Raw genomic sequence first — 27,351 nt, forward strand, 5'->3', positions numbered from 1 at the left:
TCGGGCTCCCCAAAGTGCAGAGTAACGGGTGTTTCCTAAGCTGAGACTACACCACATTGAGTTGGAGAAGAGAGCAAGAGGATATTATATCTATCTATCTATCTATCTATCTATCTATCTATCTATCTATCTATCTATCTATCTATCTATGTTGGTCTCTTCCCCACACCCACTCTGGTTCCTGGCACAGACCTTGAATTTCCTGAATGATAAGAGCAATAAAGGCATCTTTTGTTCTGGTATTTGGTCCTTGACCTCGGTTCCTGACACAGAGCTTTTAAATCCCTTGAAATTTTCTGGGCAATAGTAGTATCTTTTGTTCTAATGAGGTGATTCTTGGTGGGCTCCTGGCAGGAGGCTGGTCAACAGAAAGACCAAGCCATGACTAGGAACTTGGAGCTTCCAGCCCCAACTCTATCCTCAGGAAGATGAGAGGGATTAGAGAATGAGTTAAGGATCCATCATGCCTACAAGATGAAGTCTCTATAAAAATCCCAAAGATAAGGAGTACAGGGAGCTTGTGGGTCGGCGAACATGTAGAGGTGCTAGGAGAGTGGTTCATCTGGAGAGGCGGGGAAGCTCCCAGCCCCTTCCCACATACCTTATCCTATGTGTCTCTTCCACCTACACGTTCATCTGTAGCCTTTATCCTATCCTTTTATACTAAACTGGTAAGCAAGAAGTACACTCTTCCTCTGAGTTCCCTTAGATACTTTAGCAAAATTAAGCAAACCCAAGGAGGAGGTTGTGGGAACCTTGGATTTGTAGCTGATTATTCAGAAGCACAGATAACAGCCTGAACTTTCAACTGGCATCTGAAGTGTGAGGAAAGTGACCTAACCTTTCCCCTCTGGGATCTGGCTCAGTCTCCGGGTAGTGTCAGAAGTGAGGTAAATTGTACGACACACCGCTGGTGTCACAGAATTGCTTGGGGTGGAGAAAGTCCACATGTATGTGGTATCAGAAGCATGGTGTGTGTGGTAGTTGTACAAGGAGAAAGGAGAAACACAGGAATAGTGTAGGTTTTCTTTATAAAGACTTAGAAGCCAAGACTTTTCTTTATCTTTGGGTTCTTTACTTTTTAAGTATAAAATCCACCCCCATAAAAACTTTAAGCTAAGCCTTTCATTTTTCTTTCTACAGTTGTTTGAATCATTATGAAGATGAGATGATCTTGATTAGTTTAGGCAGGCAAGGATGGTGCTTCTTCAATGTGCAGTAAGAAGAGCTTATTGAACTGCATTGCCTTAGGCTACAAAAAGTTGCAGCCTCAAGTTGTTGGGACAAAATACTTGACCTTAAGGTTTTTGAGCCATAGCTTGTTTCCCATGGTATTTCCAGAGTCTGGAAACCCATAGGAAGCTTACAAATATTTGTGGAATAAGTAATTTAATCTTACAAGAATTCAGCAAGTGGGTGGGGTAGAGGAGAACATGTGTAATAGGAGACAAGAGGTGTCAATGTGGGAGGGATGACAAGTAGGGAAGACTTTACCAATATGAATTAGAGTTTCTTTCTGGTCCTTTCCAAGTTCAGCGATGGAATGAAAAAGAAGTGTGCTTTCCTTCTTGCTTTGCACATTTCTTCCTCCACTAACTACTGCTTCATTCATTACCTAAAATGAATAAAACTACCCAACTTAAGGAAGAATCACCAAATGACTGAGCTGTGTTAAAGATCTAGTCAGTGGAGAACTATCCTCATTTGGTCAAGGCATTACAACAATGGCTGGTAACTTTCCAGAAGGCTCAGGGAGACTGCAGCTCCCATCAGGAGGAAGAGCAGATGGTGAGACAAAGGAAGATGGGTAGAGGTGTTGTATCTGACAAGACTCAGCAGAGGCAGAAATATTTTTACCTTTGATGTACATCATTTGTTAACACAGATCAATTGAAGTGACTATGTTTTATTTTTTTTTTTAACAAATCTATTTTGTGTGGTTGTGTTCCTCTGAATACAGAGACGATAACCATTAGCAGAAGGACACATAATTTAAGTTATTTTTCCAGTGGTAATGGCTCTTTGTATAAATCAATACAGAGAACAATTTATGCCCATTTTATAGGAGCTAAAGCATAATTCTTACTGTATTCATTTATTATAGAGGTTTATAGCCATTATAATTTTTGGTTTTATGCCTTACTCTTTGTCTTATATATGGATTTTTTTTTTGCTGCCAAGGCCTCCTTCAGGGACAAAATCTCCCATTGTAACATATGAGAAAATAGGATCTGCTCTGTAATGTTGTACTTCATGTTCAATTTCCAAGGGCAGAATATGGCAAAGATGTCTGGATAATTCAAATCAGGAGAGAAAGAAATTGATTGGGACTCAATTTAGATAATTGCTTTAGTTCTTTCTTCTATTTAGTAAATATATTACAATTGCAAAATATTCATTAATTATTTTCCAGAGTTTAGCCCTAGCCAGAAATATAGGGAAGAAAAGGGTAGACAATCTTTAGAGTGATTTAAATGCTTGAAGCTACAGTTCCCAAACTTCATATGTACAAAAGTCACCTGGGTAGCTTGTGGAATTTGTAATTTACCAAACCTCACCACCAGAGAGCTGAAGGCAAGGATTCTAGGATGTGACCTGGTAAAATGCACTTAACAAACAGCCCAGTTGATTCTGACACATGTCATCTTAGGTCACGAATTGAGAAACCCTAGCGTAAGAGAATGGGAATACTCACATAGCCTACGAACCACAAGCAGAAAGCAGGAGAGATCCATTCTCTGGCATGGATTCCACAGTCAATCCATATGGCATTTTTGGCTGTTTGTCCTTTTCTAGAAAGCTGCCCAAGGAAAACCAACAACAATAATAATAAGCTTCAGGATAATAACTTCCATATACATAGTGCTCATGTCTAATCCTTTCAACAAATCTATGAAACACACATTATTCTCTCCATTCATTTGAGGATTTTCAGGGGACATGGGACATTAAAAGCTGGCATCATTAAGAGATGCTGGTTGAAGTCACCTAGCTGGTGAGAGTGAGGACTGAGGTTTTCACTTAGGACTTCTGGTGTCAAGTCCTCTGTATCCCTCCACAATTACTTGTCATTCCAGAGCTACATGCAGAAGGGTAGAAATAAAGACCAGAGCACTAGTATGTTAGGCTGTCCATTGACACTTCTTTGGGGTAAAGGGGTATGTGCAAGATGGGCACCTTTCTGTGGGAGACTAGTACAAAGAGGTTGGGAAAAGGGAAGCCAGTGGTGAGGCGCTTGGGTGGCTCAGTCAGTTAAGCCTCTGACTTTGACTTCAGCTTAGGTCATGATCTCACAGTTCATGAGTTTGAGCCCTGTGTTGGGCTCTGTGCTGACAGCTCAGAGCCTGGAACCTGCTTCGGATTCTCTGTTTCCCTCTCTCTCTGCCCCTCCCCCACTCATGCTCTGTCTCTCTCTGTCTCTTAAAAATAAACAAACACTAAAAAGATTTTTTTAAAGATAAAGGAAAGCCAGTCATGCTGAAGACAAACTTGGACTCCCTCACCATTTTCCTCAGGGTACATACTTTTTACGTATAGACCATTTCCCCATTTCACACAGAAAGAAGGGTACATGTAAGTTCACACAAACTTATTACCATCAGGTCGAGGGACAGAGACCTTGTTCTGATTCATGGTATAGAGAGCTAGTGAAAGCTGCCAATTCTGAAACAAGAACTCCCAATCTGTCCCCAGTGATAGACTTTGGTGTCTTCAGAAGTGTTCTCAAAAACAGCTCCACACAAAATGAATCATGGCTCTTTTGCTTTTAAAAAGTAGTCCCCAAGCAATTTTAGGATATGGAAGGGAGGGAGAAGAGTGTTATAAGATTAAGCAAATATGTGGAGTTGAAATTCCAAAACAAGAAAAGGAGAGAGTCACATTTTCATTGCCATCTATAGCACTCAGAGAGGCCTTGTTCTTTTTTTTTTTTAATGTTTTATTTATTTCTAGGAGAGAGAGAGAGAGACAGCGTGAGCAGAGGAGGGTCAGAGAGAGAGGGAGTCACAGACTGAAACAGGCTCCAGGCTCTGAGCTGGCAGTCAGCACAGAGCCCAACGCGGGGCTCGAACCCACGAACCGCGGGATCATGACCCAAGCGAAAGTCGGACGCTTAAATGACTAAGCCACCCACTGGCCCCAGAGAGGCCTTGTTCTTGACTAACCTGGAGCTAGTAAGAGCACTTACTGGAGCTTTCCAGTAAGAAAGCAAGGGAGAAAGTCCAATGGCATTGTCTGCAAAGAGAGAAACAGCACAAAGTAGGCGAACTTCCTGTCTAATTTAATCAACTCAGTTTAAAAGAAAATCGTGAGTTGCCCCCACTAGTTGCCTGACTCAACTTTCTGTCTAACTGTGCCAAGCACACTCCCTTGGTACTGGTCCTGATGCTGGAAAGATGAAGGAACCCCAGAGACTTCCAGTGTGTGCACACCCTTGGTCAAGTAAGACTGGGACTAAGGCACACGGGAAGCATGCGGAAAGCATGGTCTTCCAACACATATATCTAGGACCCAGAAACACAAGTTCTAAAGAATACACGCAACATGTCTGAAAGCAAATGTCATGGATGAGTATACCGCAATTACATGGATTCAACTGGATTGATCAACTCAGCTGCTGGAAGGACCCAGTGTTTCATACTTGAGCTTGTACTGTACTGTAGGTTCTTGTCAACATAGATGAAAACCCAGAAATCTCGACTCAAAATCTTATCTTTAGACTGAAGAGGCTTGCCTCTCACAATTTTAGGTAGATAAGGGTGGGAAACTATATGTAAATTAAAGGTTATTAAATCCAATGTACTTTTCTAATGCTTAATTTTTTTCTAGAACTTCTTTTTAATTATTTTAATTAATTTTTTAAAAAAATTTAATTAATTTAATTATTTTGGGGAAGGGGTAGGGGGAACAGGTAAAACAAACAAAAAAAAGAAATGCGGAATTAGAAATTAACAGGCAGGGATTAGTATGATTTCATGGCTCCCAAAAATTCATTCTGTGGCCACAGTCAATGACCTTTACTAAGACAGATTTACTCAACTAAAAATAAATAACCAAATGGACAGTGATTGGAGCAGAAGCTATCACATTAGTCCTACTGCCAAGGCCCCCAAAATTGCCCTGGTTCCTATCTTTCCCTTGGACTGGTTGTTAAGCACTTTCTCTGGTTCCAAAAACTACATCCGGGTCAATGTTTGTCTCACAACAGATTCCTCTCTATCTTTCCCACCTAAGCAAGGCAGTCAGAGGTGGTGGTGGTAGTGGTGGTAAGTAAATAAAAGACTTGAGAAAAATAATCCAGACATCTTGCTCATTATATGAAGGTAGCTACTGAAGGTCAGGAAGTGGTGGGGGACCAGAGAGGCAGGGGAAATGGGTGATGGGCACTATGGAGGGCACTCGTTGGGATGAGCATGGGGTATTGTATGTAAGCGATGAATTACAGGAATCTACTCCTGAAGCCAAAAGCACACTGTATACACTGCATGTTAGCAAACTTGATAATAAATTATATTTTTTAAAAAAGAAAAAAATAAATGGCTTATGTGTGTCACATAAACAGAGTGGATTCTAAAAATAGGCTTTTCACTTTTCCACCCACACTGTAGTAGTAAAGAAAAAAATGTAAAGGTAGGGTGCCTGGATGGCTCATCAGTAAAGTGTCCGACTTTGGCTCAGGTCATGATTTTACCATTCGTGAGTTCGAGCCCCGTGTCTAGCTCTGTGCTGACAGCTCAGAGCCTGGAGCCTGCTTCGGATTCTGTATCTCCCTCTCTCTTTACCCCTCCCCCCACTCATGCTCTGTGTCTCTCAAAAACGAATAAATGTTAAAAAAATATTTTTAAAATGGAAAGGTAGCAACTAATCCCAAAACAGCTGGATATTAAGACCGAGGAATACCCGTAATACAAATATTTCCATAGCTCAAAGAAAAATACGCAAGTCAGAACAAGCACTGTTGGAGAAGTAACACATTTTCCAAAGTTGAGAGATCAGCGACCATCCCCACAGCGTACCTTTAAAACATAAAGTGGGTACTTCTCATATGAGGATCCAATGTGGATTTTTTCAACCATTTCGGGATAGTTCTCAGTTATAACTTCCATCCAGGAATAGATCTGTCAAAGCAGAAACCAGCAGTCAGTCGGAGAACAAGTTCACAGCCTTTTCCTGGCCTCAAGGAAGCAGACAATTTCATCAAGGCAAGGGGATCCCTTTAAAACCTTTGAATAAGGAGGGGCGCCTGGGTGGCTTAGTCAGTTAAGCATCCGACTTTCGCTTAGGTCATGATCTCGCGGTTTGTGGGTTCGAGCCCCGCGTCGGGCTCTGTGCTGACTGCCAGCTCAGAGCCTGGAGCCCATTTCAGAGTCTGTATCTCCCTCTCTCTCTGACCCTCCCCTGCTCACGCTGTCTCTCTCTCTCTCTCTCTCTCTCCTAGAAATAAATAAAAAAATTAAAAAAATTAAAAAAAATAAAAAAGATTGCAGTGGAAGGAAGAATCAAAAACTCCTGGACCTGACTTTAGGCTAGTGTCCACTTCAAAGCAGGCTTTCAATGATGGAACTCGGTCATGTGTTAATGCAGACCAGCTTCTCAGGGGCCATGCTTGTGCTTTTATACCTTCTGAAATGGGAGTGCCCAACCCTAGGCCTTATTTCTGGGACCTTATCTAGAGGTAATTTCAAGCTAGGATCCTAGTTGATGGGAACCGGAGCACTATAGGTCCTTTCAGAGCAGCAGAACCAGGGGGAGTGTTTGTCCTCTGCTGGAGATTAAGAAGCTCTCCGAAGGCCCACCTGTCACCAAATACCAATGCTGTCTGTGCCTGCAGTGTTGGGCATCTAACCGTCAGAGATTTCCTCACTGGGCCCCTGTTTACTGTGCTACTCTTCGAAGGCATGAGTACACCTGAGGAACTGCTACACGCAACTACTTTGTGTTACCGTATTAATGGTTTGGTACATTTCCTCCAACCAGGGAGGCTGTTGTATAAAGGCAGCCTTACAGAAAACTTTGTTCATTTCACAATTTAATCTGTGGTAATGAAGGTAACATCCTTTGAGTAACTTCTTTTGCCATTTGTTTTAAGAAGGGTTTTTTTGGCCAGGGTGCCTGGATGGCTTAGTTGGTTAAGCCTGCAACTTTGGCTCAGGTCTTGATCTCGAGGGTTGGTGGATTTGAGACCCACTCTGGACTCTGGGCTGACAGCTCGGAGCCTGGAGCCTGCTTCAGATTCTGTCTCTCTTTCTCTCTCTCTCTCGGTCCCTCCCCAGCTTACACTCTGTCTCTCTCTCTGTCTCTGAAAAATAAGCATTAAAAGATTTTTTTCAAAAAAGAAGTATTTTTTGGCCATTTGTTTTTCTCCTTACAGTGGATCCTAGTAAGAATCGCCTCCTGCCCACCTGCCCACCAGGTGACCTTGTGATGAGGGCTGAAGGAGAGATCAGTGCCGAGGGGGAAGGAAGGACTTGGTGGAATTTCCTGAGGGCAAGATGGCCACGGTTCCTTTGATTGAGGGTGGGAAGAAATAGAGGTCCGAAATGTTTTCTGGATTGTCATTGTCATGAACTGAATTGTGTTCTCCTCAAAATTCATATACTGAAGCTGTAACCCCCAGGGCCTTAGAACTTGACTACCTTGGGGCGCCTGGGTGGCTTAGTCGGTTAAGCGTCCGACTTTCGCTTAGGTCATGATCTCGCGGTTCGTGGGTTTGAGCCCCGCGTTGGGCTCTGTGCTGACAGCTCAGAGCCTGGAGCCTGTTTCAGAGTCTGTGACTCCCTCTCTCTCTGACCCTCCCCTGCTCACACTGTCTCTCTCTCTCCTAGAAATAAATAAAACATTAAAAAAAAAAAAAAGAACTTGACTACCTTTGGAGACAAGGCCATGAAAGAGGTAATTAACTTAAAAGGAGGCTGTTGGTGTCGGCCCTGACCCCACCCTGACCAGTGTCCTCAGAAGAGGTGGCGATTAGGGCATAAACATGTGAAGGGAAACCAGGGACTGGCGCACAGAGAGAAGGGCACATGAGGACCCGCTTCGAAGACAACCGTCTGCCAGTCAAGGAGAGACGCCTCAGGAGAAACCAACCCTTGACCGTGCACTTTCAGCTCCCAGAACTGTGAGAGAATACACTTCCAAGTTANTAAGAAAAAGTAATCTTTTTGAACAAAATCATTAAAAAGTACTTTTAGAAATATTTTAAAATACTTTTTCAGGCATTCCCCTCTTGCCACCAAATTCAGCACTGCAGTGACGTGTTTCTATCCTTCATGTTGCAAATCATGCCTACCGAGCTTCTCAGCTCCTGGCATCAGGCTTGCTTTCGCAGGGCTGATGCTGGACACGGAAGGGAAGAGGTCTCTAGGGAATAGAGACAAGGGATGAGAGATAAAGGAGATGCAATTTTAAGATCCCCATCAATCAGCCAGGCACATTGATTCTAGAAGCCAACTGAGTTCTGGTTTAACTAACTGGAAAGGAACAGATGCTTTTGAAGATTAAATAGAAAATTGATTCTTATTTCTTAAGCCTTAGATGTCTTAAAAACATGGATATGGTCTTTAACAGTTTCTGGGCACCTAGCCAAAGATGATAAAAATACTTAACATTAGGCAATATAGCAGCATACTGCAATGAAAGAATAAAAGGTATCAAGGGATTTTTATTACTTGGAGCATACTATATAAAAGAGAAACTCATCCAAGGAGTTTACCCTTTCAATTAGCAAGTATGGGGAAATGATTCTGAGAGTATTACATGAACGTTTACTCTGGTCAACTGAACACCAGCATCTTTCTCAGGTTCCCTATAGACAAATGGGAACCTATAAGTACTGATAGGAAAAAAAATCAACTTCTTTTTTTAATTTTTAATTTTTTTTGAGAGAGAGAGGAAGACACAGAATCCGAAGCAGGCTCCAGGCTCTGAGCTGCCAGCACAGAGCCCGCCACGGGGCTCAAACCCACGAACGGTGAGATCATGACCTGAGCCAAACCAGATGCCCAACCGACTGAGCCACCCAGGCACCCCAAAAATCAACTTCTTGAAGATTAAAACACAAGCGGTATTCTTATTATTATTAATGTTATTCATTTAAATAGATTCCTCCTAAGGGGAATAAAATGCACGTATTTACCATGTACTAAATATAAGTGAATAAATTCAATCAGATAAAAAGTAGCAATTATTCAGTAAGAATACAATCAGGGTAATGGTCCAAAGACACATGATTAATTAGACTTAATTTTTTGTGGCAGTTTCAATAAAAAGGCCCTAATTTTATTTCCTGTTGTTCCTTAGCATGTAGTGTTACTCCTAACAGTTAGAAATACTCTCAGCTTACAGGCAGTTTACTAAATCTAATGCAATCTCCCCAGGGAAGATATCTACATGAGGCTAGGTTACCACCATATATAGTAATTTTTTTTACCCTCTTCCACTAATTATGTTCTTCAGTAATATCCCATGGTTGAAATGGCAATGCCAATTAAATTAAAATACTAATTTTGGAGAGAAATTTAATGGCTTACTTCATTTAGTGAGTGATACTGTTCATAGTATGAGGAAGAGGTTCGGGGGCTGACCGTGTCATTGGCAGTCTGCTGTTGAATAAGATCTTCCACTTCTTCCACCAGGATGCTAAGGGATGAAACAGAGGAAAAGCTGATTTCCAAACAGGAGTCTGATTTTTCCCATGGCTCACTGAGGCTACAACAACAGGTGAGCATGGGGAAAAGAATCACTGAGAAATTTAACAGGGAAATTTCATCAAGGTGCAAACAATAACCGCTAACATTATAGTAAGCTGAAACTCACAAACTTTCTTGGTGGAACCCATGTGAGTGCTAAGAGAAAGTGGCTCCCATGTGGTATGTTTTAAGGGCTCCTCAAACTCACCCTTTCCCCACCATTGTCAACATTCCTTGGTTGTGATTCATCAGTGTCTTTAAGGTTAATGGACAACTTTCTTAAATCCAGACTAACATTGTATTATTCTGGTTTCAGTTAAGGACCAAGGAGAAGTAGAAAGTCTTTTCTTTTTGTTTTCCATCATGACAACCATTGACCTACACCAGATGTTCGGCATAGCCAAAGATGACCAAATCTCTAGAGAAATAGAAGCACAGGGAAAGAGAAGGTACTAGAAAGGCATCTTGTTTAATTCTCTTGAGCAGTGCCACACTGTTAACTAGGCCAATTGAGCTATTTCATCACCTGGGATGAATAGTTTGAAAGTTAGCTCTCATTTTAGTGTTATTTTTCCCTTTTTTTTTTTTTAGGATCAGCGGATAAAAACCAAGGCTTTGACATCAGAAAAGTCTGAGCTCAACTCTTAGCTTTGTTATGTTCTATGTGCCATGATCTCGAGAAATTCCTTTGTGCATATGAAACATTTTCTTCATATCTGCATAATGAGGATAGTATCTATCTCACAGAGGTAAATAAGAATTAAATGAAGCAGTGTGGAGAAAGGCCCAGCACAGTTCCTGGAAGGCAGTAAACACCCATAACATATTATTAATAATCATCATAGTGTATTATCCAAAGGCTGCCTATTGATAAGCGGAAGAGAGCATGGTCTCCAGGAAGTGCTAGGGTAGCAGGTGGAAAGCTGGCTCTTGAACGGCAGACACAGTATGGAACACGGGATACACAGGAGTATCCAAGAGGAAGTGGGCACGGTGTCCGAACAGAAACTGCCTCTGATACAATGCTTAGTTTAAGGCCAGACATTCAGGAATGTTCACTGACCTTGTGAAGCAAGGAAAGAAGTAGAAGCCCCCTTCAGCAGCTGCTTTTTCAAGAGATACCACAAAACCTGCTAAAGTGAACGACAATTTTGCTCCCCAGGTCTAGGCACAGAGCAGAGGAAGTACAAAAAGGAAGGAACAAGGAAGAACCCTAAGAGCTTCCCCCAGATCACTGAGTCAGAGCCATTTTCTGGTAAGAAAATGTCATGAGAGGTTAAACCACTTGTCCAAGGTCGCAGAGCTGGCCACTTGAACTTCATCACAGGTCCACTTCAGACATTTCCATGTTACCATGTTCAGTGCAAGTGTTTGTTTTTCCACAAAGCAATTATACTGCCTACCAGTAAAATGCATCATAGGTGCTTATAATGGCGACTCAATGAATACTGAATGATGCCTACCTGAACGGAATTGCATGGTCATGTAAATGTGCTTTCACGTTGTTTACATCAGAGGCATTCACAAAAAAATGGACTTCTTTCTTCTTCTCAATAAATTCAGCTGTTACTGGCTGCCAGAGAACAATCTGCATTTTTCAAGAGGGAAAATTGATAAAAATAAAAACAGTTGTTCACATCTTTCTCATCTGTGCTAAAGCCATAAACGTGTGTCGATAGGAGAAACGAAACAGACATTTGCTAGCCGCTGGTCCCTATTCACACATGTGGCAGTGTAAACATTTATTTTGCAGGGAGCTTGTCTTAATCTTCTCTGTGACCCCAGCTGCTAGAAAGGCCCTGGAACATACAAGGCACTCAATAAATATTTGGTGAGACAAGAATGAAAAGAATGAATGAGTGAATGAATATACTTATGACCCCACTCTAAAGCTGGATGTGTATGTCAGATGTTTAAAGGAGAAATGAAATTCTGTCTAGAAAGAAAGTTCTAGATTGTTGATAAGTGCGAATTTTCTTTAGTAAAAATTCCATGTTTTTGATATTGTTATCAGATCGATACTCCTTTTTTTAAAACTAATTATGGGCTTTGGGCAATGACTTTTAATAGTATTGACATTTTTTTTTAATTTAACTGCACTTTTTTCAAGCATGTTCTTACCCATTTCCTTTGACCATTATAATTATACTTTGATACAGGCAAGATGGATGTTACTATTTCCATTGTGGAAATAATGAAGAAATTAATGGCTCACAGCCAGCTTGTCTAAAATCATACACGTAGGAAGTGGCAGGTTAAGAACTAAAATTCTAAATTTCTGAGGCTTCCTCTGGAGGTATGTCCTCTGTCCATGGTGTGGTGGCCATGAAAACGTACCACTCGTTCTTCTGTTGAGACGAGCATAGTTGAATGACCTTCCCAGCCACTGCCCCTCTTGATCCACCCAAGCCTGGTGCCGTGCTGCCCCGGGGCTGCAGGCAGCCACGGACTGAGCACTGAGGGCAAATTCTTGCAGGACCATTCCTGCGAGATATGCGTTTCATCTTCCAGGTGGCCTTGGCTTAAGGACTGACCACTGATCTAGCCAGACCTTCATCAGACCTGCCCTGTAGTCCAGAGGGTCTTCATTTCTGCACACGTATCAGAGCTGCATCATAGTCTGAAAGTGCCCTCTGCTATCTCTGGCTTCCTCCTCTTGGTCATTCACAAGCATTCCCCTTAGTATGTCTCTGGCATCTGTAATCTGGTTTTGATGTCTGCTTCTTGGAGAACCTTCCCTGACAAACATGGGGCCATCAATTTTCTGCCGTGACATTTGGTAACTCTTGTCAGCTTTCTACACCTGAGGCATTCTGGGGAGATGGGTCCCAGGCATGAAGATTTTAATGAATGTTCCCTTCTAGGGGCGCCTGGGTGGCTCGGTTGGCTAAACGTCCAACTTTGGCTCAGATCATGATCTCGTGGTTCACAAGTTCAAGCCCCGCTTCGGGCTCTGTGCTGACAGCTCAGAGCCTGGAGCCTGCTTCGGATTCTGTTTGTGTGTGTCTCTCTCTGCCCCTCCCCTGCTCACACTCTGTCTTTCTCTCTCTCAAAAATAAATACATGTTCAAAAAAATTTTTTAAGTGTTCCTTTGTAGTTCTGCTGCCTACTCCTTTTAAGAACCGTTGTTTTATAAGCAAAGTTCTCTTGGACTTCTGTTATCATAACATCTTTGTAAGTATACACTTTCACTCCCAATGGACTATTATGATGAAATTGTCTGAAAAGCCAATAGCACAAATGAAAAAGTTTTTGATTTTAGCAACCAGCAAAATCATTATGATTATGGGAAGTGGGAGAAAGCTGTAAGAAGAGGGGTTTATGCCAGCCATAAGTCAGACAACATATGAGAGAACATGGTGCACAAAATTTAGACACAATGAAGCCAATACACAGTTGATCCTTGAAGAATATGGAGATTAGGGCTACTTATTCCCCTGCAGTTGAAAATCTGCGTATAACTTTGAGCTCCCCCAAACTTAACCACTAATAGCCCACTGTTAAGTGGAAGCTTACTGATAACATAAACAGTTGATGAACACATATTTTATATGTTGTACATATTATATACAGTATTTTAATTTTTTAAGTTTGAGATATTTTAATTAAATAATAAACTGTTTAATAATAATAAACTATTATTTATTTTGAGAGACAGAGAAAGTGCAAGCAGGGAAGGGACAGAGAGAGAGAGAGAATCCCAAGCAGGCACTATGCTATAAACACAGAACCCAACGTGGGGCTCAATCTCATGAACCAAACCATGAGATCATGACCTGAGCCGAAATCAAGTGTCTACCCTTAAGTGACTGAACCACCCAGGTACCTGAATATACTGCATTTTTATAATAAAGTAAACTAGGAAAAATAAAATGCTATTAAGAAAATCATAAGAAAAATACATTTGCAGTACTATACTGTTTTTCTCACATATCTGTATGTAAGTGGATCCACGCAGTTCAAACCAGTGTTATTCAAGGCTTAGATGTAAAGATAAATGAGCGGAAAATTACCTCATATGTTGAAGTAAGATTTTGCACAATCTGAACTTGCCTGGAGGTTCTAGGAAGAGCTGATAAAACCTGGCCACTGGAAAAGAATGAAAAGAATTTTGATGTTAAATTAAAAAATTAAAATGAGATTTATTTTTAAATAATCCTCTAGGTAATTGTAAAAACGAAAAAAAATTCTAAATATTAAAAGAAAAGAGGATCTTGTTACAGACTCAGTGTTAAAAAGAGAACATACACTGTCTCATTCTTTCTGCTCCAAAGCAACTGCTAAATCAATAGTTCTCTTGAATGGGACTCCGTCTGCAGAGTACCTACTTCTTTCTTCTCGTGTGTGTGTGTGTATGTGCATGAGTTTTAATTTTAAAAATTTAATATTTGATGCATACGGTATATTTATGCTAACTCTAGCTTATTACATAATAAAATGAATGCCTGGGAACCCATTATGTCACTTAAGAAATCCAACGTTATTGGTGTCCTTGAAGCTTCTTGTGGGTTCCTCCCCACTCTGCTTCCCTACCACATCCCCAAAGGTATCCACTACCCTTAATTTTCACTTTGCTCATTCCCTTGCTTTTTCTCTATAGTATGGATTCTTAAACACATGATGAATTCTTGAATGTGTAGATTCTTAAAACATCCTTAGATTTGCTTAATGTAACCCTATAAAAATGGCATGCTATATGTAACCTTCTGTATCTTATTTTTTTCACTCAACATTGTACATTCATCGTTATCCTCTGTGCTGAAGAATCTATATGGGCTGGAATTTGTCTACAAGTGAATTGCTATTTCTTGGGGGTATACACACTTTTATTTCATAGACATTGAGCAAGAGCTCTTACCACACAATAAAGCACAAACCTAGAAGAAAATGATGGATAAAAATACATCATAAAGAGAAAAAAGATGAAGAAACAAGATGTTTACAATAAGTTGTAAGAAGATTCCATTTCACAACCACTCAATGGGAAAAATTTAAAAGTCAGACAGCATCCAGTGTTAGCAAGGTGGAGGAGCTTTAGGAAATCATTCCCACTACTGGTGAAAATATAAACTAGTACAAAAAGTTTGAGAAATAATTTGTACTATTCTATGAAATTAAGAAAAAAACATGTAACAAGAGCTCTGGAAATACAAAAGAGATTATGACAACTTCTGCTTGTCATTATTAGCAAAGGCTTCATGGAAGTGATAACTGGGTAAGTTAGAGTATGGAAAGGCACTATGGCAGGAGACAAAAGCGCACAGTTGGGGAAATAGCAAGCTGTTCATTGTTTCCAAGTGTAGGATAGGATAGTAGCAAAATAGAAATGAGTTTGAAAACTTATTTTAGTCCTTCTCTAGAGAAAATTTTGAACACATGCTGAGAAACCCGGTCTTTATGTTGTAGGCAATTAAGAATTAGGAAAAGACATCACTTGACTTGTGATTCATAAGAATAATTTTGATAGCAGGGTGGAAGATGGTTTAATTTTAGAAAGCCTGATTGAAAGATTTTAAATTCTGGAAATAAGCCTATGGAGACTTGGTTTTCAGAAGCAGGAAAGACTGGCTCACAGAAATAAGTAGACTAGGAAATTTTGTGTCAGTCCCTGGTACAGTTTTAGCATTAAACTATTCAACCAGTGCTTAAGGAAATATGTTCAAGGGCAGGTACTGCAGGATCATTCATAGTAACAAAAACCGGAAACCACATGAAGGCTTGTCAGTAACAGAAACCACGTGAAGGCTTGTCAGTAAGAGAACTGTTGAATGCTGGTGGTGTCTGTACATTGTAGAATGTTTCGTAACCATTATAAAGAAGGGGTTAGATTTACCTTAGGGGGATTTACATGATGTACTAAGAGAGAGAAGCAAGATGTGGAGAAGTCTATAAAATATTATCCCATTTTTGTGAAAAATAAATAAATTAGAAAAAGGAAAATTACCTGTGTCAAAAGCAGGAGAAAACTGATGAACGAAGAAATAGCACAGAGTTAACATTGATTTGGGTGGTGAAGAATGGCAATTGAAGGGTCGGGTAGGTGAGGGAAGTGGGGAGAGGAAAAAAGATTGTTTTTTAAAAGACAGGTACCTGGGTGGCTCAGCCAGTTGAGCATCCCACTCTTGATTTCGACTTGGGTCATGATCCCAGGGTCATTGGATTGAGTCTGAGCCCCGTGTTGAGCTCCATGTTGAGCATGGAGACTGACTAAGATTCTCTCTCTCTGCACCTGTCCCTCTCACTCACTCATACACTCTCTCTCTCAAAAAATAAGGGTCTCTGTAGTCACAAGGGTGTATATAAATATACAAAGAAACATGTGAAAGGATGATCACCAAAATGTTAATGATGTTTACTAAAGGGGATGAAATCTCAGTGTTTTTCTCCCCAATTTTATGTCTTTCCAGATTATTTATTCACAAAAAATAACTCTTAATTAATCAGGGAAAAAAACTATTAAGAAGCTATTCTGTGAAAAAGCCACCGTTTTGCTAGCATATTCCTTATTATTTTCGAAGGTGCTCTGAGCCCAACAGGGGAGTATGGTGGGTTTTCTAACCTGGCACATCTTGTTCAGGGATTTTTTTTTTTAATCTTTTCTTTCACCATCTGCCATAATAGCCCTGACATTACCAGTTCACTAAATGCAGGCCATTGTTTTCTCCAAGCTTTCAAAAAACCGTTCTATCAGCAATTAGCACCACCTTCCAAGGACCTAACTGAAATGGCAAATGCTGTGTCATGGGCGAGCACACCTCTCTAGGGGTATAGTCCCTTTCCTTTCTTAACACACTCAGCACTTCCAAAGCTGGATTATGTCATGACTTAACCCTAGCTACTAGTTAAGAGGGTATGAGAGGGGGCACCTGGGTGGCTCAGTCAGTTAAATGTCCGACCTTAGCCCAGGTCATGACCTCATGTCTCATGGTTTCAAGCCCCACATTGGGCTCTGTGCTGACAGCTCAGAGCCTAGAGCCTACTTTGGATTCTGTGTCTCCCTCTCTCTTCCCCTCTCTCCTCCCACTTTTTCAAAAGTAGATAAACATTAAAATAAGTTTTTTTAAAAAAGGGTATGAAGTGGAAGTAGATCCTGAGAGCTGACAGTAAGAGATGACATTACAGAGCTGAGCTCCCCAATAACAATGGGGGTGATGGAATGGTTATACAATAGAAGCCAGGTGGCAGTGTTTAACCACCCTTGACAAGTTGGGCCCAATTATTTTAATGAACAGCAAGGTCAGGGTGGCAGCCAGAAGGACATGACCCACGGAAATCTATAAGAGTTAGTTAAGAGAACATAGAGTTCTCAGGAGCAAGATAAATGAAATGGCAGTCAACAAAAGTATTGCTCAATCATTACAATCAAAATAAATCAAAGATGAATATGAGAGAAGCTAAGGGCAGCTATTCCAATCAAGAGTCACAATCCATTGCCTAGTTTCCAGATGTAGACCAGTTCTCAGCTGCAGAATCTCTTGCCTGAAGTGGAGAGTTGAGTCCCCACAGGGAAAGACCCTGCAATGGCATAGAAAAGGTATATGACCATGACTTCTTCTATCCCTTTCCAAAGAAACTTATGGCAATGTGCTCAGGTAACTCTGAGTCATAGTAGGGAAATTTTAAAGGTCTAGTGATCTGGGATAGGCTAGGAAACTCCCTCCCAAATAAAGCACACATCTTACACTGCTCCTGATAAAGAAAGGAGCATAATTCCTGGTAAGTCTCAGGTTCTGGATATACCTCACTTGGAAATAACTATTTCAACCCATTTCTCGGGTAACATGAAAGACTATCATCTTTGTGGCTGAGAAGCTCTGAGCAGAACGTTTCAGGCTGGGGTGTAAGAAGCCCTGCCACCTGGGCCACATGGCCTGTGAGACCTTATAAAGGAATAGGGGCATCCGTGGTGGGAAAAGATGCCCTTTAGAGGTTTTGGCCTGTCCCAACAGAAGGATCAGAACATAGACGCCTACAGCATGGCCATGACATCTGCAAAGGAGAATTACACACTTTTCAAAAGAAAATAGTTCCTGACATACTACTGGGCCCTGGTATAAATGGAATGCCTCAGTCTCATGCATCATGACCTGTGTGCTGTCATACGCACTCTGGTAGGCAGAATGATGGCCCCCCCTAAAATGTCCATGTCCTAGTCCCTAGAACCTGTGAGCCTTACATGGTAAAAATGACTTCACATATATAGTTCAGTATTTTGAGATGGGGTGATTATGTTAGATTATCTGGGTAAACCCAATGATTTTTCAAAGATCCTCAAAAGTGGAGAGGGGTGACAGAAAGTGAGGCAGAAGAAGATTTGGCTTAAGAAGTGGTCAGGGTAATTCACTGCAAAAAGGACTCAATCTGCCTTTGCTGGCTTTGAAGATAAAAGCAGGGGCCACAAGCCAAGGAATGAGGATGGCCTCTATGAACTGGAAAGAGCAAAGAGGCAGATTTGCCCCCTCAGAACCTCATGAGAAGAACACAATGGTGGCTGACACCTTGATTTCAGCCCATTGAGACCCACTTTTAATTTCTAAACTACAGGAAGCTAAGATAATAAATTTGTGTTGTTTGAAGACCCTAATTTGTTACTGTAGCAATAGGAAACTAATATAGCTCTCATGTCATGAGGTCGGGTGGGCCCACCACCAATCCACCATAAGACAAAAGTGAGCGGTTCATCTGGGATCAGACACAGGTAAGATGCGAAGACACAAATGAGGTGCATGAGCAGGTGGCCCAGACCCCTGTGTCATCCCCTACTGTTACACTGGTACTTCACACTCAACTCATATTGACACATGCCACATGTGGATGTCCCTTATGACCAGTGAATGGAGGAGTGTAGTAGCCATGAGAACACACCTCTACGATCACCAATAGTAATATATGTAATTGATGGAAGTCCCAGTTGTTGTGCTTGAAATCTGTCCTTATGTTAGTGCTAAATCCATAGTTTTCACAGGCTGCTTCCAGCTAATAACTGAGCATGGTGGAGATACTAAGGCAGGCTCATTACTGAAAGATGAAGGCTCTTCTGATGGATGACATTAGATCAAGAATGGTCTTATCCAGCAACATGCAGAAGAATGAAACTAGATCATTTTCTCACACCATGCACAAAAATCAACTCAAAATGGATAAAGGACCTGAACGTGAGACAGGAAACTATCAACACCCTAGAGGAGAAAGCAGGAAACAACCTCCTTNGGATGGTCTTATCAACTTTGCAAAAACTTTCTTAGAAGTGCACTATGATCTAAGACCTTCTGTGTTCTGCTTTCCTTCCTTCTCTTTCTCCTCCACAGAGGTAAACCTACACTGTAGTCTCACACAACCCCCTAAAGCCTCTTCTTATCCCCTTCTCACTTTTTTCCTCTCAAGTATTTTTCTCAATACATCTCTTGTATGTCTAATCCCATGTTGCTATCTGCTTCTTGGAGGTCTATGGAAGTGGGAAGAAAGTACAATCTTTGTAGCACATTACAACACCTAACATGGAGCACCCACAAAACAATAGGCACTAAATAACTATGTAAACAAAATAAGTGGGCAGTTGATGTCAGCTAGCCTCTGTCAACAGTCACCCCAGTGCTGGCACAAAGGGCACTTGAACAGAATAGCCATGATGGCAGGGAAGAAGCTATGCCTGGCCCTGTGGGATGAGTTCCTACTCACCAAGATTGATAGGGCAACTGTTGTTGCCAAATGTCCAACTTGTCAGCAACAGAAGCCAAAATCAAGCCCTTTAGTCAGCACTATACCTCAAAGAGATCAAGCGACCACTTGGTGAGAAATTGCCTACTTTGGTCCCCTTCTGCTCTGAGTCTTGATTTGTCTCTTCTACCTGCAAGGCCACAGCTAATGTTACCATACAAGGACTTACATAGTGTTTGATTGATACAGGATCTCACCTAATACTGTAACCAATTAGGGGATCCATTTTATAACAAGGGGTGTGCAGAATGGGCACATTACTGTGGGATCCACCTGGCATTTCACATACCACACCACCCAGAAGCTGTCAGCCTCATACAGCCATTAGAATAGATTAGCTGAGGTGCCAGCTTGGAAAGATACAACATCCTCTAGGATGCAGTATATATTTTAAATAAATAATCATTATACAGTGTGGTGTCTCCACAAGATAGAATACATGGTTCCAGGAACCAAGTTGAAGTGGGTTTCTTTACCATCATTCCAGGTGAATTTGGAGTATTTGTACTCTATAAATCTATAAATACAGCTCTGCAAATCTAAAAGTTCTGGTTACCAGAGACCCCACAAGGGTCATGGCAAGAGTCTTATTAAACTGACAGCTGTTTCTGCTACCCAGTCATTTCAGTCTCCTTGTCCCAAAAGATCACCAGGAAGGAGGAGAGTTATCCTGGAAGGTGTAAGTGACTTTGATCATCAGGAGGATATTGAGGGCTGCATTCACACAGTCAGGCTGGCAGGAAAGAGTACATTTGGTATGCACGTGATAAACTTAAGCATTCTGTAATACTCCCTTCTCCAACTTTGATGTATATGGACAAGTACAACAGCCATGGCTCAAGACAGCATGGTGATTGGAGGCTCAGACTCTTGAAGGTCAAGGGTCTGGGTTATCTCACCAGGTAAGTCACCTGGACACCAGTAGGTGCTGCTGAAGGGAAAACAGAATGGATTGTAGAAAAGGAAAATGATGAGTATTGCTTATTGTCTCAGGACTAGATGTAGCTGTGATGGGCTGTAGTTCATCCCACTAATGTGCTTCTCATATCTTGCCTCCAGGGGAAGAAAGCAACCAGAATCCCAGAGGAGCTGCTCTCAAAGCTTATTTCTGAAGTAGATTGGTCTGAATGGCACAAGAGCTAGACTGTAGGACATGCCATGTTGTGCTGCCCCAGTCCCCATCCAGGAAATAATTCTCATTTTCCCAGCTTCCACAAGTGTTTCCAGCTGTCACTCGAGTCCCTTTCCAGGACTTTTCCTTGACTGAAGAAGGCCATGTGCCAAAGTCATGCTCTCTCTCAAGTACAGTCCACATTCTGCTAATAAGTATGGGTTATAGAGGCATATACCCTTTGCCCCAATCGGAGACAGCTCTGCAAGACAACTAATCTTCAGGGCTCCCAGGCCTTTTGTGTGACTGTGTCACAGTTCAATTCCTTCTCTATTCAGTTCTGTTTCTTTCATTCCTGCACAAATGTTGGTCCCAAGATCACTTTCCAGTAAACTTCATACATGCAAAATCTCTATCTCAGAGACTGCTTTCTCGGGAAACAAATCCACAACAGATACAAACATCTAATGTGTGGCATAAACCATGTAAGTGCTCTATGAGTTTGCATTCTCTGTTACAACAATACAAAGTCAAAAGTTATTTGGGGCTGAGGTCGTCAGAGAATGGAGACACTCTGAGTTGGACTTCTGAGATGAGCAGGATCTTGTAAATGAAAGGGAAGTGATGCCAGATGACTGAGGTAGGTAGAAGTTAGGCAAATGAATTGGAGATGAAATGGTATAAGTGTTGATGTGTAAGAAGGAAAAATCAGAGCTCATGGAACGACCAATAATCCACATGGGCAAGAATATGGGCTTATATTGGGATGTAACAGGAAGCAGAACCAGGATGAATGGGCAGGATGGGACCTGACCTGAATCAAAGGTCTTAAAACCTGGGGTCAGGATTATGGCCCTTATTTACATGGTGATTGGGCCCCATTTGGGGGATTTGAGCTAAAGAGTGAAAAACTCAAAGCACTGTTGATATGAATTACAAAGAAGTGAAGATTCATGTAAATAAATTACAATAATTTGAGAGTGAACTTCCTAACGAGTGAAGCTAACAATGAAATGGGATGCCTTACAAAGCTATGAGCTCTCCATTATTCAAACAGGCTGAATTTCAAATCCACATAAGGAAAGTGCTGTGTTGACTAGAAGATAAGGGCATTTTTCTAATGTATTTGATCCAAGTTAGTCAACAGAAAGAGAAAGAAAAAGAAAATGTAAAGGTAAAAAAATGTGTTATCCCAATGGGTCTCTTTCTTAAGGAGAAAAATTTTAAGAAAATGCAGAAAAGTAAACTGGGAAAAGTGGAAGACTAACATTACGGGGGTAAAATATACCATAAAATATATTGGTGTATCCAAGTTCCAGCTATGGTGAGCTAGACTCTTCCTGTCTCCATCTCTTTGGCGAACGTGCGAGCACAATAGGATCAGGGAACGGGATGAGGGTCCGTCAGGTCACCTTATGGAGAATGTACACAAGTTCTGAAAATCAGTTTCCTGACTCTATGCCCCCTTACTTCATCAGAAAGAAGCTATGAAAAGCAGTCTGGGTGGAGAAAGAGAGAAGAGGGTGAAAATATTTTTCTGGAGCAAGTTGTCACAGTTTGGTCAGTACCCCTTCTCCCAAAGGGATGAAGTTTGGGGGGGTTACTTCCTTCATCTCCACCTAGTAGGGAGGGCTTCCAAAAGGTAATGGTAGAGTCTGGACACTTTCCCTCAAGTTTAGAGACACAAGGTGCCTGGCTTGCTCCCAAGGAAGCTAAACCTGCATGTGGCTGGTCTCCAGTTGGTTGGATAGTAATTAAAACCAAAAGAAGAAACCCTTCATGGTGCTTAGTTATAACTCAGAAGCTGAGTGTCTGATAGTGTCGCCCACAGGGCAAGAACCTGGGAATGAACGCACGTTTCCTAGGGGTGAAACATGGAGTCACAAATGGACACCTAGTAAGAGATGCATCTACCTCTGGTCTGGAAAATTCCTCAGAGAAGGAATCTTAAAAGTTCTGAAGAAGTTAAAGCCCAAGAAAAGGATTAATGAGAAAAAGTCAGTTGTATGTATGGAGAGGGGTGAAGGGTTGTTTTCCTTTAAAGACTGACATTTGTATAATACCTTGAATGGATCCAATATCCTAGTCTCTAAATTGAGATTGTCTGCATGTTAACACGACCCCAAAATTATCAGTTACTTAAGAGCAGACTAAAAAGCCAGAATCTGCACACTTTCCATGCAGGGGCAGAGAAAGATTACTCCACCACATGGAATGTAACGGGGCAAAGGGACACGAAAACATAGACATGTTTTGATTGCATCTCTGAAGTGATACAGTTACAGGATTTAACTAATAACCATTTGAAAATTTAAAACAAAGCAATCTTGCACTGAATATAGAATGAAAAGTGTAAGCACAGTGAAATCACAGGTCATTTTATGCAAAAAATAAACCAGCGCTCAAACAGGATGAGTAAATTGTCCAAGGCCGGGTAACTTATAAGTCGCAGCTCTGGGGCTGTCTCCAGATCCCGAGCCTTTAATACTAGACAACATTTCCTCTGTTGCTTCCCCTCTAGGAATATGATGATTTTCATCAAGCTCTGTCCCTTGCTATGGTTTAGAAGGAGAAGGTTCACATTTGCCCTAGTTCTGAAAGATTATGTTTGAATTTGAAAAGCAGGGAAGCCACCCTGAACAGTGGAACATAGCTCAAGGCTACAATTTTGTTTTATGCATTGCAGCTTTTCAAGGCCAACAGTGCCCTGTTCCTTAAGATGAAAATAATATATCAGGGAGAACCAAGGGAAAGAGAATAAACTGGTCTCCAGGTGGCAGATAGTGTATGAAGTCGACAGAAGGAACAAGTCCTATGGTCTATTAATAATTCAGAAGCCCTCTCTCCTCAACCATCCTCCACTCTCCGATTCGTTCTTCTTTTCTTTGTACTTACCCCTCTTCTCTGTTTCAAATAAATAGCCTCCACTGACAGGCTGCACTTAAGTTATCAGAGCACAACACAATTAATGTCTCTGTTTACGAGGTTCTTGCTAGGATTTCATTTTTGCCCTTTACAGTGTTTGGCCTTTAACAATAAGTGACTACAGAGACCTGTTTTGGTTTTTATTTGTTTGCTTGCCTGCCTTTCTCTCTGGCATATTGCATTTATGTCTTGAAAACTTTTTTTGGTTCTCCTTGGGGGGGGGGTGCGTTTCACTGATGAGATGTATCAAAATGCACCTCCAAATCAGCCAGTAAGAGATTGCCTGAATACAAAGCGTTATTAGGAAAATGATCACGACAAGAAAACAGTAGCAAAGACCAGCTTTAGGGAAGAGCCAGGTCGTTAGCTCTTTTTAGAAGGGGTTGTATTCTCGCCCCCAGAAAAAATTCATCAATATCTCTCACCCTGAATGAAATTAGATTTCCCTTTTAGCTTCAGTAATAGGCTGTTCATGGAAAAGCAGCGCTCAGAAGCAGTTGGTAAAAACAAACAAATGAACTTATTTTTACTCATGGAAAGAAGAGTTTGGAATGTTTTTCTGGTGGAGGGCTGGGAGGGAGGAATCAGATATGCATCCACCCACAAAGCTGCGGCTGTGCCCCAGTACAAAGGTACCACCACAGTATAGGCAAAGGATTAAAATATTTTCAGTACCATGTGATCGGTTAAAATATAATCATATTCTTATTCCTCTCTTCATGTAAGTATCCATCAGACACCAAAGTATATGCTGAAGAAAATTTTGTAAGAAGAGCCATGCATGAAGGAATTTTCTCATTCATTTCTTCACTATATTTTTTTGTGTAAGTCCTTTATTTGCATAATATTTAGTTCCACCAAGCTGTTATATGCTTTCTCATTTTGAAGCGACATGGGAAAGCTTTTGGAGTAGCTCGTTAATGATTGTCTTATGTAGGATTCAGTTCATGATATGATCCAAATGGTAGCATTCAGGTGAGCCCACCAAGCTCCACAGCAGCTGGCCTGGCCCTGAGGATGCTGCCAAGGGGCTAGCATGGCATCACCACTCACCCACCGAGGTCAGGACCATGATACTGGACTTCTAGCCCCAAACTCACCGTGATTAAATCTGACCTCCGTCAAATTAGCTCTCTTCCTAATTTCTAGATTTTTTAGAGGTAGTCCGACACAGTGAAATGAGTTGATGTGAGAATGTGAGTCTGAATCCAAACTCTACACTTTACTCTTTGATTTACCCTTCCTAGGGCTCAGTTTCCTTCTCTGTAAGATGTTACCACAAAGATTCCTAGGGGGGAACCTGGGTGGCTCAGTCAGTTAAGCATTCGACTTCAGATCAGGCCATGATCTCACGGTTTGTGGGTTCGAGCCTCATATCGGGCTCTGCTGACAGCCAGCTCAGAACCTGGATCCTGTTTCAGATTCTGTGTCTCCCTCTCTCTCTGACCCTCCCCTGCTCTCTCTCTCTCATTAATAAATAAAACATTTAAAAAAAAAGATTCCTAGGGTGTAGGATTGTAGGCACTTATTGAGGTGACATTTCTACGTTACCGAGCCGAATGCATGAGGCAACACAGGTGCCAGATAACCGTGTGTCCCCCTCCCTTTCTCCTCTCAGTGGATGACGATGCCAATGTCTATAGTACCCAGCTGGACACATTGATATCAGTTTTCCTCCTTCTTTCTCGCTTACCTTTAATTAAAGCCAATCATCAAGTTAGACCTGGCAAGGACCTTAGAAATTATAGTCATCTGATTTACTGATAACACATAGAGATATGAGTCACTAATTATTGTGGCAATTTGACTCCCATATCAGTTCAATAACAATCGTTATTTGGTGATGGAATTTGCTGCATGACACTTGATAATCATATTGAACAAAAAAGAGTCAACCAGGTACAGTTAGATCGGTGATGCTGTACAAACAGTGTCAGGCTCTCAAGCTCTGTGTTCTTAAATGCCGTCCAGCAGCTCTTTCTGACTTAGAAAAGTATTTTTGGTACAATTTTCCCTTTCCCTGGCATGTCCTTTCTCTCTCTACCATTCCCCAAGTGGGGAGAGNCCTCATATCGGGCTCTGCTGACAGCCAGCTCAGAACCTGGATCCTGTTTCAGATTCTGTGTCTCCCTCTCTCTCTGACCCTCCCCTGCTCTCTCTCTCTCATTAATAAATAAAACATTTAAAAAAAAAGATTCCTAGGGTGTAGGATTGTAGGCACTTATTGAGGTGACATTTCTACGTTACCGAGCCGAATGCATGAGGCAACACAGGTGCCAGATAACCGTGTGTCCCCCTCCCTTTCTCCTCTCAGTGGATGACGATGCCAATGTCTATAGTACCCAGCTGGACACATTGATATCAGTTTTCCTCCTTCTTTCTCGCTTACCTTTAATTAAAGCCAATCATCAAGTTAGACCTGGCAAGGACCTTAGAAATTATAGTCATCTGATTTACTGATAACACATAGAGATATGAGTCACTAATTATTGTGGCAATTTGACTCCCATATCAGTTCAATAACAATCGTTATTTGGTGATGGAATTTGCTGCATGACACTTGATAATCATATTGAACAAAAAAGAGTCAACCAGGTACAGTTAGATCGGTGATGCTGTACAAACAGTGTCAGGCTCTCAAGCTCTGTGTTCTTAAATGCCGTCCAGCAGCTCTTTCTGACTTAGAAAAGTATTTTTGGTACAATTTTCCCTTTCCCTGGCATGTCCTTTCTCTCTCTACCATTCCCCAAGTGGGGAGAGACATTTGTCTCAAAGATAATTAGAGAAGGAAAGAATCTTAGAAGCAAAACAAAGAGGGAAAAATAAGGTAATTCCAAAGGAAACAATATCAATCTTTAAAATTTATGATTTCACTAGTTAATAAATTACAATATTACACATAACTTGGTACTATTTGTCATACATCATGTTATATGTGCTGGTTCATTTGTGTTCTGCTATGTGATTTTAGTAGAAAATCTCCAGGGAATCACTCTACTGAGCAAAATAAGAATAGATATGCCTCTATGTGTGCTCTCTATAACACAGCCATTCTTCCTTTCGTATCCCTTGCTCAACCGAAACCTTATATTTCATACCTTTACCCTCTTCTCCTTGCCGCGTTCCATGTAAAAGTATTTGTAGCTACCCAGAGTTGTTTTATTCCTAGTTAATGCAAATTATCCAGTTAATATATTTTGGATGTGGTGGCAGAAAATGTAAATCATGTGATGTGTTAGAGTTAAAATAATTTTTTTTATAAAAGCTTCTATTTCTTTAATCTCCCTAGTCACTTAATATACATGTCCTCCAGCGTTCTCTCGGTAATAAGACTAGAGCCAGCAAAGAAAACAAGCCCCTGGATCTAGTGAGATCCTTATTACACTGAAATGTACTATTTGTCAGGGCAACGCAGAGAGTTTCAGAAAGAGCTGACCTTCAAGCTTTTAATGTTTTGCTTCCCCAGGTTAGTGCACTGGCTGGAATCCATGGGGGGCAAACAAGCAAGGAAAATGGCCCCCCACCATCTAAGATTCTATTGGGTTACCTCTGAAAAGCGAAGACATGCCGCTCACACAAGAGGAAGATGGCTACAAGGACTTCAAAGCTATAAAGCTTCATCCCAACAGCAATTTGCTGAATAACAAAATTCTTTGGAGAGAAGGGCCCGGATGCCTGGTTACCTAAGAGTCTTCTTTACACACTGGTTAAAATATAATGGCATGTTCCCTCTCATTCCTGTGATCAATTGACTTAGCTTCTATTTCCGCCCTCGAAAAATAAAGCATGATGAGTGTTGTTGTTCTTACTTTAGACCATCTAGAAAATATTTAACTCCTCAGGGAAGATGAGGCCAAGAAAAAAAGTATAGGAATGTTGCAGAAACGTGTGACTTGTTGAAGAACCATGGC

General features: G+C 41.2%; 1 protein-coding gene across 1 annotated transcript in view; it reads right to left on the reverse strand.

The window, feature by feature from the left end:
• The window catches only part of CPB2 (carboxypeptidase B2), a 48,662-nt gene extending 21,601 nt beyond the window's left edge, over positions 1-27,061 (reverse strand). The window contains exons 1-6 of the mRNA XM_077778794.1: positions 26,988-27,061; positions 13,701-13,776; positions 11,150-11,274; positions 9,528-9,636; positions 6,015-6,116; positions 2,696-2,800 (exon numbers count right to left, since the gene is read on the reverse strand). Of these exons, the coding sequence (XP_077634920.1) occupies positions 2,696-2,800; positions 6,015-6,116; positions 9,528-9,636; positions 11,150-11,274; positions 13,701-13,776; positions 26,988-27,061 (591 nt within the window). The remainder of the gene's footprint in view (positions 1-2,695; positions 2,801-6,014; positions 6,117-9,527; positions 9,637-11,149; positions 11,275-13,700; positions 13,777-26,987) is intronic.
• Between the last annotated feature and the right edge of the window lie 290 nt (positions 27,062-27,351).

This window comes from Crocuta crocuta, unplaced genomic scaffold (assembly GCF_008692635.1).
Source record: "Crocuta crocuta isolate KB4526 unplaced genomic scaffold, BGI_CrCroc_1.0 scaffold586, whole genome shotgun sequence".
Taxonomy (NCBI): Eukaryota; Metazoa; Chordata; class Mammalia; order Carnivora; family Hyaenidae; genus Crocuta; species Crocuta crocuta.